Below are 16464 nucleotides of genomic sequence, written 5' to 3' on the forward strand. Positions count from 1 at the left end.
TGTGTTTTATTGTTGATTTTGTAAGGAGACGTTGAGTGTTGAGAAAGGCGCCCATAAATAATGCATTATTATTTTTATATTATTCTAATTTGTTGCCTATATGTTCAACATGATAATATGTTTGATTTAGTGTTCATACTGTTGAAAAATATTTTATTCTGAACAATTCAAGTTGGTATTGTCAGGTTGCTTTTGAAACATTTGATAAAACTGAAATTTAAAATAAACATGTAATTTAATTATTTTTTGCAAAGATGAAAGATAAAAGTGGTATATAATAGTGGTATATAATGGTTCCTCAAAGGTACATATCTGTACAAAAATGATACCATACCTTTGTCCCAGTGCCAACTTTTGCACCTTTTTTGTTCTAGAGTCACCAGAATAAACAGCCTAAATTATGTTTTCAAAAAGGTTTCTTGATCATTTACCGTTTCTGCCATTGTTTGGCCAAACAGATAATCAAACCCCATATTATGCCAATGTTGCTACGCTGGCCTATTTGAGATGTGTCTAAAGTCAATGTATATCTTATATATTTCGTACACCTTTTTATTTTTACTGTAAAGCTGTTTTGCTACAGTGCAACTAGCAATGATATGCTAACTCTTCAGTATTTATACTTTCTGCACTTTATGAACTTCTCAGTTATAGCGAAGATAATAGATATAACAAGACTGAGCACTAATATTATTATGAAGAGGGGACAATGCAATGCTCAATATGGCTGCTCTGGCGAAAGAAGTCCCACCTTCCAGTTAAAAGAACCAATCATCAATCAATAAAGACTGATGATTCCCTGAAGGAGGGGCTCAGTTCATGTCAGGTTGAATTGTTGATCCAAAATATATTTAATTGTGATTTTACCAGGCGATTTTGGAGATATTCGTCTATTTTCCATTTTCAAGATTGAAATATCCGCCCGGAGGCATTGCAAACATGGCCGCCTAGTGGCGCCACTTCCCTAAAGGGACTTTGGTTATAGTTGTATTTAGATATTAAGCTGATGAAGAGAAGAAATAATTTTAACATTAAAAAAGAAATGACATACATCACCTTTTAATTTATACAATATAGCCGTATTGTGGAATTCCTATAGGTTCAAACGTGTTAAACAGTTTCACAAAACACAAAGCAAAATCACAAGAACATCAGCAAGACATCAGACAGACACACGAAGACAAGACAGCAGCACACAGACCGATGATATGCATGACAGCGCAGCGGCACGCAATGTTATGCACAGCAGCGCGCACGGTCAGCCCGTAAACACACCGATGGGTGGAGAAGCACGCGAGATGGAGCCATGCGTTGATGGAGATCTCCCGCTGGGGCTGGTTAGTTTGCGATCAATGCATGCCACACACACATGACTGATCAATAGCAACAAAGAGAATAGAAAAACAGATATACTTTGTGGCAATAAAACTCTTTTTATGCCATCTGCATTCAAATGGACATGTCTATGCAGAAAGGCACAGAAATAAAGATGATATCGGGAATGGAGGGGTGGGGAGGCGGTCATTCTTTCACACACAACTTTCTTGAGACAGAATGGGGGTTGCCTGCACAGGGCAAAAACAAAAATTATATAGATATATACGATGGCAAGAAAAGATTTTGTTGCCTTTAATTTCCTGTTATATCAAATGTGGGGATGTTTAATTTCAGCCGTATGGCACAAAACAAAACAAAAATGAGGAGGAGATTAGATTTTTTTCAACCACCAAAATTTCATGCGGCACAAGATGAGACGAAACAAGAGGATACGATTTTAATCCTGGAAAATGGATGGATGGACATCAAAGAAAAAGCCCCCCGAAACGGGGAAAAGAAAATTCTGGAAAGTATAAGGCAAATAAACCCAAATTGCATGGATGGGATGTCAAAGAGAGGAGACAGTAGGAAGATGTTTTTCCACATGGAAAAGGTTCAACCAAAACAAAAATGTATCATGCGAACTGTCCACGAAATCTGAAGCGAAGGTCAGACTGAAAATGTGAATTTCTGTGTCAACATGAAATCGTATGAGTGTGGTGGTTTTGTGGCTAAGTGTACTCGTATCGAATGTCGGATGAGAACAGGTGAAAGATAAAACTGCAACTGTCCCGTAGCGAACTTCCTGTTGTCCATGAATCTGAGAGGACTTGGGGCTGGTATTGGATTTAACACAGTTAGGGAGAATTTATCCAAACGAAACCGTGGGGGAAATATTTCGTATAATGAGCCGGGTGACCTTGTGAGTTTGAAAAACACAAGTGTCGTAAATAAACAAACACGTAAGGAAGGCCCATCTGTAAAGTCAAAGGTAATGACGGACCATATGGATGCGAGACTGCAAGGTACACGTGCGTGACTTGCTCTGAAGACGGGGGAGATAACATTTTGTTATTTTTTGGACTGAACGGTGAGCAAAAACACAAACAAAACATTAATGCCAGCTAGCGTTGGTTTTAATTGGTGTAATTGGGAACGGGGCGTTCGAAACTACTTAGCACACGACATATGTTTTGTATGAAGCTAGTTGTAGTTTACGATAAATTCAAAGACATTAATTTGCGCTATGAAGGCATTTCAAAGCAATTAAGGGCCTTTTGGTTAAAAGGTGCCTGCGTGGGACGGCACGCACACCACTTAACTTTCAAAAACCAAACAAGCCTTGCATAAATAATGGACAGCAGGATTTTGTTCGCTGGCGGCACGGGTCTAAAAATTACAGCCAGGCCCAAGTTCTCTGAAACAGTGGTTCTCAACTGTGAACATCAAGTGGTGATTTAACATCGTAACAAATCTGTTAAGCAGACAAAAGTATATAACAGATCCTTTAAAACTCAACTACCATGAACTTTTACTGTTTGCCCAGCAAGCAATTTTCTGTTAAAAAGACATTTAGCTGTCCAAAAGCAGCCCAGGGGCCAGTTGCACCAGCTAAACGTTAAAAAGATGGGTGTAAGCATTCTGTCGGGCTTAACAACGTCAGGCTTAGTGAACAATTTTTTATGCACGTTGCATCATCTAATACTACGACCAGGCGCAGCTACACTCAGCGTAGATGATGTATGTCCCCGCGTATGTGGATAGTTGAGATACTATTGGCGTCGCTATGGTTACAAACTTGCATTTACCGCCCCAAGCTAATAGATGACAAATGAGAGCTTTTCCTCCTCTCACACATTTACAAGAGTGAAAACCCATCAAACCTGCACATTAACTTAACAAAAGCCTTTCCCGTTTGCACAAAAGGTAATCATTTGGTGATTAATTCTAACAATTCTGAATTAAAAAGAAATCAAACCAAGCTTTTGATAAGTTTTATACTCAGGCTTTGTAAATATCTTAGTTTTATATGATATAAAAAATTTGTTGGTGTGGTCTCTCACTCTGAACGCATGAAAGCTTTGTCCTCGGGTATGCTTATACATTCATTTTTTCATTTAGCTGACGCTTTGATCCAAAGCGACTTACAATTGCTTTACATGTCAGAGGTCGCACGCCTCTGGAGCAACTAAGGGTTAAGTGTCTTGCTCAGGGACACAATGGTGTGTCACAGTGGATTCGAACCCAGGTCTCTCACACCAAAGGCGAGTGTCTTATCCACTGCGCCATCACCACCACATTGACGTATGCATAACATGTGCCAATGTCTCATCAATTTAATTATTTCTATGTTGACATAGAAACAAGTCAACACTTTATACTTAAGCCTACCTTTGACCAGATGTAAGATTTAGTCATGGATGTACACTACGCCTAGATAGTGCAACAGGTGTAAATAGTATGTATTGTGGAGTGCATTTTACATCCAGAATAGTATTACGAGTTGGTGTATGCCCAGCTGGTGCAACCGGCCACAGGAGTCTAGACTTAAACAAGGCAAAATCAGTGGGTTATGCGTGAAAATTTTATAGACGTCTAACTATAGCCCAAAAACAAATGAAAGAAAACAAATACATAAAACCAAACACCTTATCACTGTTGACTTTGCTTACATAATGAAATATAGATCTCGCAAGTTATTTTGGCAAAAGCGACATAGACTTGAAGTGTCAGTCATAACCAGACTATTTTGAGTCTATATTTAAAGGAACATGACGACTTTTTGTGACTTTAGCTTATTCACCGTATCACCCAGAGTTAGATAAGTCCATACATACCCTTTTCATCTCCGTGCATGCCGTAACTCTGTCTGACGCACCCACCGCTAGCCTAGCTTAGCACAAAGACTGGAAGTGAATGGCTCCAGCTAGCATACTGCTCCCAATAGGTGACAAAATAACGCAAACATTTATTGTATGTTTTTTATATGTATTTATATGTTGTGAATTGTACAAATAACAAGGTCATATGAGACACAGACATCTTTTAACCGTATACATACTGGGAACTATATTCTCAGAAGGCGAAGAATATAGTCCGCCCAAGTAGCTTCGCCTTCTGAGAATATAGTTCCCAGTAGATGTCTGTGTCTCATATGACCTTGTTATTTGTACACGCTGTGACTATACAAATCACAACATATAAATAGGAAAATGTTGGTGTTATTTTGTCACCTATAGGGAGCAGTATGCTAGCTGGAGCCATTCACTTCCAGTCTTTGTGCTAAGCTAGGCTAGCGGTGGGTGCGTCAGACAGAGTTACAGGATGCACAGAGATGAAAAGGGTATGTATGGACTTATCTAACTCTGGGTGATACGGTGAATAAGCTAAAGTCACAAAAAGTCGTCATGTTCCTTTAACCTAGAAGGTAAAATGATGGCTATTGCTTGCTGGGTGGTGTTTATATTGAATTTTAATTGTTTCATGGTCTAAAAACTATAAGCTTGTTTCAAACAAATGTTTAACTTCCACTAAAATTGCTGTTTGTTTGACAATTTTCTGTGAACATCAATGATTATATAGTTATTTGCATTAAGTAGTTTCTTGTTTTTCAATCTCATTTTGGCTCGTGATCCACTAGTTGAGAACCACTGCTCCACAGCCCTAACACACTTTAGTTCAACTTATGTGTCATAGGCTTGTGATGGGTAAAAGTGTTTGCTTAACCCTGAAGCTATAGTATGCGTGGAGAAAGATGAGCACAGAAATTCGAGGATATCTGTTCTCTATTAGTATGTTTTAACTTAAGGCAAGCCTTCAATGTGAGGAAACAAAGGAACAAACGGGAAGGAAGACTAGTTTCCATTGCAGTTAGCTCTGCTACACATCAGAAATCTTAAAGCATTATTCTCATTTGACTTGTAAACATCTCAAAATGTATCTTGTGTCAAAGACGCACACATACACACACGCACCGCATGAAACCCATTGCGTACAGTACTGATACATTTTGAAGCATCAAAGTGAACCACATGGAGTTTGATACTAATTTTGTACTTTGGTCGTAAAGTTTGGCTCTCTGTTAATAGCTGAGAGGACAAAATTAGTATAAACACACAACCATGTTACTGACGTTCAGCCCCATAGTCAAGTGTAACCTTCATAAGCCCAATGCTTTCTAGTTTATCTTTATATAAACCCATTCATAGAAATTGGTGCACAGGTTCGATCAATTGAAATCTACAGTGGTTTAGTATTCGGACAAAGTTGCACCAATATCTTGATGTCATTGCATTAGATATCAAAAAGCATCTTTAAAGAAAAACAGTGCAGGCACACTTGCAAAACAATGAGATTTTGTGGATCATATTCATTGTTAATGTCATAAGCTAAAACATAATTGCTATTTTTAGCTATTTTTAATAAAATAGTTTTGATCCTCTTGACTCGTGCACCTGCTGAAGAACGATTTTTTCTGTTTTGCAAATTTTGTTTTTCTTTTTAATTAATGTCATAAGCTACGCATACGGTTACTCTGCTAGGGCATCTCAAGGCTTTAAACATCCAATAAAAACACTACTAGGTTAAAAGACATTGCGAAAAGGGCAAAACATAAAGGCAAAGTTAATTCAGAGGAAAGCTATAACAGCTATTTTTAATTTAACTTTCAATCAATTTCCTTGCCTAGCTAAGGGCTAAATAATTAAAAGTTTGCAAAATAAGCTTAGGAGTCAATATATTGGACGGCTATAAAATTAGACAGCGGGCATTTAAAAAAAAGTAAACATTTTCAATTTGGCAGTCACGATATCCATGTAAAAAAATATAATACGTTTTAATTACTCAAAATAGTCTCTATGAGAATGCAGATTTGTTCAGTTTAAAACTTCAAATAATTAATTCAATGTGCATTTTTCAATACAAACCCATTTATTGTTTCCTGCGGGTGTGATTCCTGCGTAAATACTTTCTTTGTAACTTTTATAATTGGTATATACTACAGAAAAAGACGTTTATTGGCTTTGTGAAGAAATGTTTACAATGATTTTCATTTTGCATAAATGTTTTGCATATGAAACCGACCTTAGGTTTGCTAAAGGATAACTACTAGGCTCCAGCATAATTTATTTTGTATCCAATGCAATGACATTCAGACATTTTAGGTGTCTCTTAAGTGTCCAAAATCTTTTTTTACTTAAGCTTTTAGTCATTTTTTTGAGTTACACTGTGTTGTCATGGGGTGATGCTATGAGAGGAGAACCCTCGGTTGCAACTCAAAGAGGAGAGATACAAAGTTTTAGCAAGCACGATCACAACACAACCATCCCACCTGTGTGTCCGCCGTCACACTCCTCCAGGTCCTCGTCGTCACTGGAACATTCTGCCGAGGACACGATGTCATCCGTCGTCTGCGGAATCAGAGGCAAAACAAAAAGAGCAAATATTTAAATGATCCAACACCAGTGTTTGGAATAACGCCGTTTAAAATAACGGCGTTACGTAACGGCGTTCATTTTTCAGTAACGGGCTAATCTAATTAATTACTTTTCCCGCCGTTACAACGCCGTTAACGTTACCGGACGTTAAATGCGGTGCGTTACTATGCACTGACTTGATAAACTGTGTGATGCAAACGCAACCCTGGCTCACATAGCTAGTGAGGAGGTAGGTTAATAACGAGATAAGCGATTATGATTGGCTAAGGCAGAGTAATGTGTTTCATGGTAGCCAATCAGAGCCAGTGTTGTTATACATATGCCAGCGCACGCGCCTGCGGCGACACACACACAGGGCGAATTCCAACCGAAAGTGATGATCACTATGCCCTATTCCCTTCGAAGATCAAATCTCTTGATGTATAAACTCTAGAGAAAGTTGCGCAATGTTGTCTCATAGTGTGGCTAATTAAAATACACTTGGTGATAAAATACAGCGTCTTTTTCTGTTTATTTGGATTTTACATCCCCTTCACGAAGTGCCCTTCAAGGGCGCACAAACGGCATTTGGAATTTACCCACACACACGCAACAGCTAAACAGAGATTCGAGGTAGCAGAAGAGATATGGCGAGTCAGGAGGAGCAATGCGATGAAAAGTTGGCATAAATGTGCATGTAATGTGTACATTATGTCCGGGAGCGAAGACTTTGTCGACATCCGTTGTAAGCAACTCTAATTTAATGAATCATATTGTTAAACTGTTTACTTTTTTAATGAAGAAAACGAAATACAGCAGCCTATGCATGGGCGTCGGAAGCAAATGAAAAGTGGGTGGGTCCCCACATAACCCCCCCCCCCCCCCGAAAAATAAATTTACTGCAATAGATGACATTTTCATGTTTCCTTTTAATTAGCCTGAACATTTGCGTTTATTAAATTAAAGACAGTAGCCTATTACGGTCGAAATTCTGGTAATAGCCCTTTAAATATTTTGCAAATAATGACAGATGTCATGTTTCATTTATCTTTCTCTGTGTCATTTTTTTTCTCTACTCTGCTGACAGTAGGCTACAATGTTTATTTTTTATTTTGAGGAAATAAAAGGTAAGAAAAACGAATGAAGGTAAACTGATACAACTTTTGTATACCTTTTTAATTTGTTATACCCAATTTCTCTTTCTCTCTCTTAGAGAAATATAAATGTGAGATTCTGGAAATGAGATCACTTTATTTTATGGTATCCGTCGGGGAACAATGCTGTAAGAGTTTGAGCATGTGTACTTCTAAAACACAATCGATTAAACAGAGGTATGACTTTATGAATTATCTGCAAATGTACCTCGCAAATAATAACAATACGTGAGGACGTTCATGTCGCAAATGAAAAGTAATTGCAGGCTTCTGTAAAAAAAAACGTGAAAATTATCCAGCGATCGTGGGACCATAATAAAAATAAACTATTTTACAGCAGTAATAATATTTTAACGATTAGCCTACACTTTTAACGTTTGAAAGGAACCACATTTAGTGCTGTGTTAATTATCATTAAAAGCAAAACGGGATCTCTGTGCCTCCGCGACAGACGCAATTCTTCTGGCATCTCTCCTCATCATCTCCTCTTTTTTTCTTCTGTGTCTTGAACTTGGGGCTCGAGTCCGACCTAAGGTTTGAGCTGCCTTTAAGAACACCAAGCTAAGTTCGTTTACCGTTAATTATTAAGACTAAATGGGCAGGCAAACTCGTGAAACAATGAAAGTAAAATAATCCGCTATAATATGGTTTTACACGTCTATAGAAAATATACTATAAATAAAGCAGTTATTTTTAAAACATTTGGCAAAGGAGGTTTTTCAGCACTATGTTCGAACAGCAACTCAGCGTCCACTCTCACCCCCGCGAATTATGTTTTAGGGCGCACTCACATTATCCAAACCAAACCAAACCAAGCCCCAGCGCGATTGTCACCCCTCCCTACTCCCCCAGATGCACGCACTGTACTTGTATCGATCCGAGTCCGGGCGCGCTTTCGTCGTTAAGATGCGATTGTTTTGAAAAAAGCAGGAAGTAAAGCTCTCTCTTAACACTGGATCCCACCATATTGATAAGTCTGTGTTTTTTTTTCGGGGTCGTTTGGTGCGCGATTACAGACAGCCCTCTCACATGTCATCATATTGCTTAGTTCATCTGTCACGTGCGCAGCTCGGACATTCACGTAACCCCGCGGCGCGCATCAAAAGGTTTTTACGGAGGCAGATGAAGGTGAGTGGTCGCGCAACTGACGTCTTCACCTTTTGAATCGCGCTCAGGCGCGAATGCGCTCACACCACAGCCTTCCGCGCCTTAGCCCAAGTGAACCGCGCTCCGGCCCACCTCTGCAACCCGGCCGCGGCGCGAATAACCAATCCGCGCTCGGGCGCGGAACAGACCGATCACACTAGTCAAACAAACCAGGCTTTGGGGGTCAAACGCGCCCGAGCGCGGTTTGGTTTGGATAGTGTGAGTGCGCCCTAAAAGCTGAAACGGGTCCGCGGTGTAAAAAAAGCAAAGGTTAGGGATCCCTGCTCTAGTGGAATGGATTTGGACTAACAGCGCTTTGATAAGTGAACAGACAAATCCGCTAAATTAGAGAAAAAGTGGGTGGGTCCATTATCATTGGTCTTAAAAAGTGGGTGGGTCCTGTCCCACCCACGTATAATGGTTCCGACGCCCATGAGCCTATGTCTTCCAGACTATTTATTTCAGGTTGTTAGTTTGATTTATTTAATTTGCTACAGTTATTGCAAACACACTTTACTGTATATTATTTAACTGTTTACTTTTGAAGAAAATACCTGAAGTACAGAATGTCTACCAGACCAGTTGTCTGACATTGGGAGTTTGATTTATTTTAATTAAGAATACGACTACAGAGCAAACACACTTTTTGTTGTTTAAAAGTTAACTTTTTGTGAACAAAACACTTGGAAGTACAGGTTGTTTACTTGACCAGTTGTCTCAGGTTGAGAGAGTTTGATTTAATTTAGTTTGCTGAAGTTAAATGCACTTTATATGGTGTAACTTGTTTACTTTTCTTACAAAGATAATACTTGAAGTGTAGGATAAAACTCTTGCTGTCTGTTGACGTGCAATAAATATGGAAAGTTATGTATGAACACCTGTCTGTTCTACTCATTTCAACTGACATGTGAAAACTGCTAAACAAAAATACAAATTCTTTGACATATAGCAACTTTTTTTTAACCGTAACGCAAATAGTTACTTTCCCTGGTAACGAGTTACTTTTATTATAGAGTAATTCAGTTACTAACTCAGTTACTTTTTGGAACAAGTAGTGAGTAACTATAACTAATTACTTTTTTTAAGTAACGTTCCCAACACTGTCCAACACAGAGAGGATCATGGGTAAAAACAACGAAAACACAGGCATTATATTCGACTTCTCTCCCTCGTTTCTCGAGGGAAGCCGTCCGAGGACCGAAATGTCAGGTTTGTTTTTCTATCTGGGTTTATTTATGGCAGTCGACTCCTCATATATCTTCTACCATCTTCAGCTGCTCATGAGCCGTCACAGATCATCACTGTCTCGGGATGCTCGCCTTCTGCTGGCTCATCATCAGCACCTTCCAGTAGCCCACTATTCTGATTTATGGGCACCCTTGCCCCCGCCTTCTCGCTCTTTCCCGGCCTGGACTCACCGGCAGTGTTGTATTTCAGCGTCACGGGTGCGTTAATCAGAGTGGATCGGTGCTGGGATAAAATAAGCCCCGTCACAAAGCGAGGGTTATGAAATCATAGCACTGATTGAGTTTGCAGTGCCGGTTGAGAGGACCGGGTTCTAACTATTATTGAGTTTGACAGGCTAATGAAACAGTGCCCGGCTGGAGCCTACTAGGGTGGAGAAGATGCTGTCTGGTGGAGAAATCAATTTGTACTAATAGATTGGAGGGGGATGTATCATAAACTTCATTAACAGAGATTGCTGTCTTTGACTCTCTTTATTGATCTTGTATTACAGTATATAATCAATGAAAAATGGCATGTAAGTATGTTGTTTGGGATTCTGGTGTCCCCAACCAGTTTAGTTAGTCACAGATCTCCCTTAAGCATCTGGGTTAAGGGGTGGACTAAGAAAAACTTTGGAAGTAGTGATAAGCATTGAGGATCAAAGGTTAGGTTTTAATTGTGATGGTTGGCATTAGGAACTGTATTGAGGTTTATTTAAATTGGAACTGGGGTTAGGGCTTAGGTTATTACAAAACATATCAACTTTTGGGCTACAATCCTCAAAATACAGCTGCTACAATACAGTAGGATCTTCACCGTGATGCCATAGAAGAACCATTTGTGCAACTTTTGTGACATGTTCTTCAGATGTTGAAGGCTCATTGTGGAACAATAAAGCTAAAAGTGGTTCTTCTACGTCATTGTGGTGCACCTTTACTATTAGGTGTGGTTTTATGGGTATTTCTGATGTGGTATTGATGGACCACTGAGAGCAGAGGGTCTATATCTCCCATAGTTCTTCACTGTTTTTCACTGTAGTTTCGTGGAGTGTGAAATCACATCAGAGCCTGACAGATGTGTCTGTGCATGAATAGCCACAGAAGTGGTGTCAGAGGACAGGCGAGTCCAGTCTGTAACAGATCAGGAATGACTTAATGCCTGCACAGAGGACCAGAGAGACGCCGGTAATGTCCCATTTTTTTGTCTGTGACAGCATTTTGGATTGTCCACAAGGAGCTTCAGGTGCAGAGGAACAAAGCGTTATACTTGTATTGAAGTAAAGTGCACACTGAACAATTATACATCAAGAGAGCCGTTCGTTATGTGATAGACTTCAAAGTACAGCAGCGTTCAAACGGTTAAAAAACGCTTTACCGGAATGTTTCTAATTATCTAACCGTTTTAAATCTGATGGTGTATGCTTAAAGGTTTAAAATAATTTTTTTTAGAGAAAAACCTATGCCAATATAAATGTCTGGTTACACTTTATTTTGATAGTACACTTTAGACATTCTACTAACTATAAATAACTTTGCAACTACATGTCAACTAACTGTCATTAGAGTATCAGTAGACAAAAAGGGTTAGGGAAGAGACAGTACAGTATGTCTTTAAAGAAACACTCCACTTTTAAAAAAAATATGCTCATTTTCCAGCTCCCCTAGAGTTAAACATTTGATTCTTACCTTGTAATCCATTCAGCTGATCTCCGGGTCTGGCGCTACCACTTTTAGCATAGCTTAGCATAATCCATTGAATCTGATTAGACCATTAGCATCGCGTTAAAAATGACCAAAGAGTTTCGATATTTTTCCTATTTAAAACTTGACTCTTCTGTAGTTACATCATGTACTAAAACAGACAGAAAATTAAAAGTTGTGATTTTCTAGGCAGATATGGCTAGGAACTATACTCTCATTCTGGCGTAATAATCAAGGACTTTGGTGCCGAAACATGGCTGCAGGAGGCGTAGTGATATTAGCAGTGCCCGAAAATAGTCCCCTTGGTTACTTTCAATAGCAGGGGACTATTTTGGGCAGTGCGTCTTAGTACACGATGTAACTAAAGAAGAGTCAAGTTTTAAATAGGAAAAATATCGAAACTCTTTGCTTATTTTTAGCGCGATGCTAATGGTCTAATCTGATTCAATGGATTATGCTAAGCTATGCTAAAAGTGGTAGCGCCAGACCCAGAGATCAGCTGAATGGATTCCAAAACAGTAAAAATCAATTGTTTAACTCTAGGGGAGCTGGAAAATGAGCATATTTTCAAAAAAGTGGAATGTCCTTTTAAAATTGTATAGAGAATTATATTCTATAGAAAAATGATATAGATATATATTGCTGGATATATCACAATTCTTATATATAATATAAAGGAGACTGTAGACTATATAGATATAGGAGTCAGTTGGGTTTATCGAGGAGAAAGCTTGGGAATGAAATTGTACAATTGTAAATGTATTGAGAAATACAAAAACACAAAATAACAGTACAGCATGTTTGACAAAGATGAGTCTGTTTTGGTAGTGACATCAAATCTATGCTCCCTGGCGTACTTTACAAAAAATGATTTCACAGCTGGCTAAATCCAATTTCGTCACGAAATCTCCATGTCGTACAAAAAATTATTCTGGGAGCAAAATATTCCCTATTTTGAGGCGGAAATCATCGTGCGTGCATTTTCACTATCACTCACGGTACTGATGAAGACAAAGAGCCTAGTTTCGAGGGACCAGACACGAGCCGAATGTTCATAAAGTGATAAAAATTGTACAGCAGCGTGGCTCAGAGGTCAAGTCAACTTTGGTAGGCGTAATGGAGGCATCCCGGCAAGTAGCATGACCTCAGCAGTTCATGCCTGTGTGTGGTAAATATTCTCCTATATCTCTTCACACCAATGCCTGATAGAAGATCAGGATGATAAGTCTGTATTCTCAACACATTCAGACTGCAGGATGCATCTGTTTGAAATGTTAATTTTCACCACTACAATCTATCTGTAGGCATTCAGAAACAAATGCCCCCTCTCTCTCTTTCTCTACCATTTTGTCATTCCATTCCCAACGAGATAACCATCTCAGCTTCGGAAGTGTTCGCTTCGATCGGGTCACTTCTGATCTGCATTATCATGTCAGATCTCGGCTTTGACAGAGGGACAGAAGAAAAGCTTGTATTACACAGAATCTATGGCGTCAGGTCCTATCCTTGTCAACGACCTGCCACGAGTCTTTCTGTTCAAACCCGTCTTCTGGGACGGATGGAAGAAAAACCGAGATCGGAATGATATCGTCGTCTGGTTAATGTCACCTTGAGGTGAGCCATTGTATCGCAGATTTGCTCGAAGAGGACAAGCAACGTTTTTTCTTTACATTAAGCTGTGTGATATTTCAGGAATGTTTTTAACCAAACTGTTCATGAGCCCCATTCACATCTATAGTATTTTTTCTGTACGTTTGACATTGTTTTGCGCTGAGGAGACTGAACAACGTATAACGTCAGTAGCATAATACAACATGAAATGAATGCTGCCGCTGGATGCTGTTTTCACTGCGAGTGTGCATGTGGCTGTGACGTTATTGCTTGCACCACTGACAACAAAAGGATCGGCTCGGAATCGGAATATCATGAGACTGACCAGCCAGTTCCGGGTCCGGTCGATCATGCGTAAAATCGACAAATTTCGGTCTCTGGCCGGTTGATTGGTGCATCTTTATCAACAATGCTTCCTGTTTTCGTGATGAAAGAGTCCTTGGAAAATGCATGCAATTTCTATTTTGTGTGGAGATTTGAAAGAAAATCCTGCACAAAAACCAAACAAGATTTTTCAAGTCCCAGTTCATTCAGGACTCTCTCTCTCTCTCATTCAGACTCAAAACACAGCGACTCGTTCAGTGAAGGCCGTATTTATTCAGTACTTTTAACTAAAAGCGCAAATCCATTCACAAACAGGACATCACTAACCTTTGAGTGGCACATCAAATTCATTGTGATATTTACAATACTGTCTAATTGATCTGCTAATTCAAGATTTCTCCATTCAATTTAAAATAAATAAATAATAATAATAATAATAATAATAATAACTACTTCTAATAATAATAACAACAACAACAGTAATAATAATAATAAAATTTTACTTTTCTATTTAATAATAATAATAATCATAAATAACAATAACAATAACTACTACTACTAATTATAAATAACAATAATAACTAATAATAACTACTACTTCTAATAATAATAACAACAACAACAGTATTAATAATAATAATAATACTTTTACTTTTCTATTTTATAATAATAATAATAATAATAAATAACAATAACTACTACTACTACTACTACTACTACTACTACTACAGAACAATAATAACTAATTAATAACATGAACTACTTCTAATAATAATAATAATAATAACAACAACAGTAATAATAATAATAATACAATTTTACTTTTCTCTTTGATAATAATAATAATAAGTAATAAATAACTACTACTACTAATTATAAATAACAATAATAACTAATAATTATAACTACTTATAATAATAACAACAACAACAGTAATATTAATAATAATTTTACTTTTCTATTTTATAATAATAATAATAATAATAATAAATAACAATAACTACTACTACTACTACTACTACTAATAATAATAAATAACAATAATAACTAAAAATAATAACTACTTCTTATAATAAAAATAACAACAACAGTAATAATAATAATAATAATAATAATAATAATACAATTTTACTTTTCTATTTGATAATAATAATAATAATAATAATAATAATAATACAATTTTACTTTTCTATTTGATAATAATAATAATAATAATAACAATAACTACTACTACTAATTATAAATAACAATAATACTAATAATAATAACTACTTCTAATAATAATAACAACAACTGTAATAATAATAATAATTTTACTTTTCTATTTTATAATAATAATAATAATAATAAATAACAATAATAAATAATAATACTAACTACTTCTAATAACAACAACAACAACAACAACAGTAATAATGTCAAATATGTGCAGTCTTGCATTCATTGTTTAGTGTTCTATGTTAATCAGATGCCCACAATATGTATCTATGTCCACTTTTAGGTAGGGGAGTAAAAAATTAAGAGTCAAGCTTTGGGCGTGTTATACATTTGTGCACCTTCTCTGTACACATAGCACGCCTGCGACTCTCCTCAGCACACTCTAATTGTCCCGGGCCATTGCAGGCAGTTTCAAACAGGGCCATTTATCTTCCAGTGCGAAGGAAATGGTCTTTGGCCTTGATCTTTAATCACTCCCCTGCCGCAGTGTGCAAGGTCATCAGGGAGGTGGTGACAAACAGTCCTACAGAACTAGCCTACACAAGCTGAGACTCGCTGGCTAAAATTAGAGAGCGACAGAGACCCAACAGGATGTTTCAATTACAGCCCTGGATTAGGACAGGGAAAAAAATGAAGCCTCCAGTTACTGTGCGGCTTTGTGTGTAATGTAGACGCAGAGGGAAGACTGGACAGTGACCTAGCAGGGCGCGGAGAGGACCCGGGATCATTCGGATCGGGCCATCACAAGGAATTTATAGAAGTCTGTTGTCCCGGGAGAAGAGATTATATGGGATTTCGCTGCAAACGCTGAACTCTGGCCGATCGATTTGAGACAAATTTGTAAAGAGTAAAAGGGCAATGTCAGGACAAGCTGATGACTGTATGATTGTGAAACGCACAGAGGAATCAAGTGTACAAGTCACAGTTGAGATGACTGTGGGGTTATTTTATCCAAAATATTTTTGTACCCAAACTCTGTCCTGGAGGGCCAAGTCCTGCAGGGTTTAGCTTGTTAGTAATTTCAAAGTGAAATTACTCTGAGGTAAATATTTTGGCAAATACTAATCTTAACTTTAACCTAAATAAATAATGCATCAATAAATCGCTGCACTGACCAAAGCACACCATTTCCACTGATAATTAAAGTTGAATGAGATTAACTCACATGAACTTAACTGATCTCATGAGACAACTGATTAAGTTTTATTTATAAACAAGATTATTCAAGACCCAGTTTATTCAAGACTCTCTCTCTCTCTCTCTCTCTCTTTCTCTCTCTCATTTTGACTCATAAAAACAGCGACTTGCCATACTGTATTCATTCAGTACCTTTAAATAAAAGTGCAACTCCAT

At 37.8% G+C, this 16464-nt stretch overlaps 1 protein-coding gene across 7 annotated transcripts in view; it reads right to left on the bottom strand.

Annotated features, from left to right (window-relative positions):
* Positions 1 to 16464, bottom strand: part of nrxn3b (neurexin 3b) — a 398467-nt gene that overhangs the window by 23221 nt on the left and 358782 nt on the right. For all 7 annotated transcript variants that reach the window (XM_065268757.1, XM_065268754.1, XM_065268752.1 and 4 more), the window contains one exon: positions 6647 to 6725. In XM_065268757.1, the coding sequence (XP_065124829.1) occupies positions 6647 to 6725 (79 nt within the window). The remainder of the gene's footprint in view (positions 1 to 6646; positions 6726 to 16464) is intronic.

Source organism: Paramisgurnus dabryanus, chromosome 12, assembly GCF_030506205.2.
Source record: "Paramisgurnus dabryanus chromosome 12, PD_genome_1.1, whole genome shotgun sequence".
NCBI classification, from domain to species: Eukaryota; Metazoa; Chordata; class Actinopteri; order Cypriniformes; family Cobitidae; genus Paramisgurnus; species Paramisgurnus dabryanus.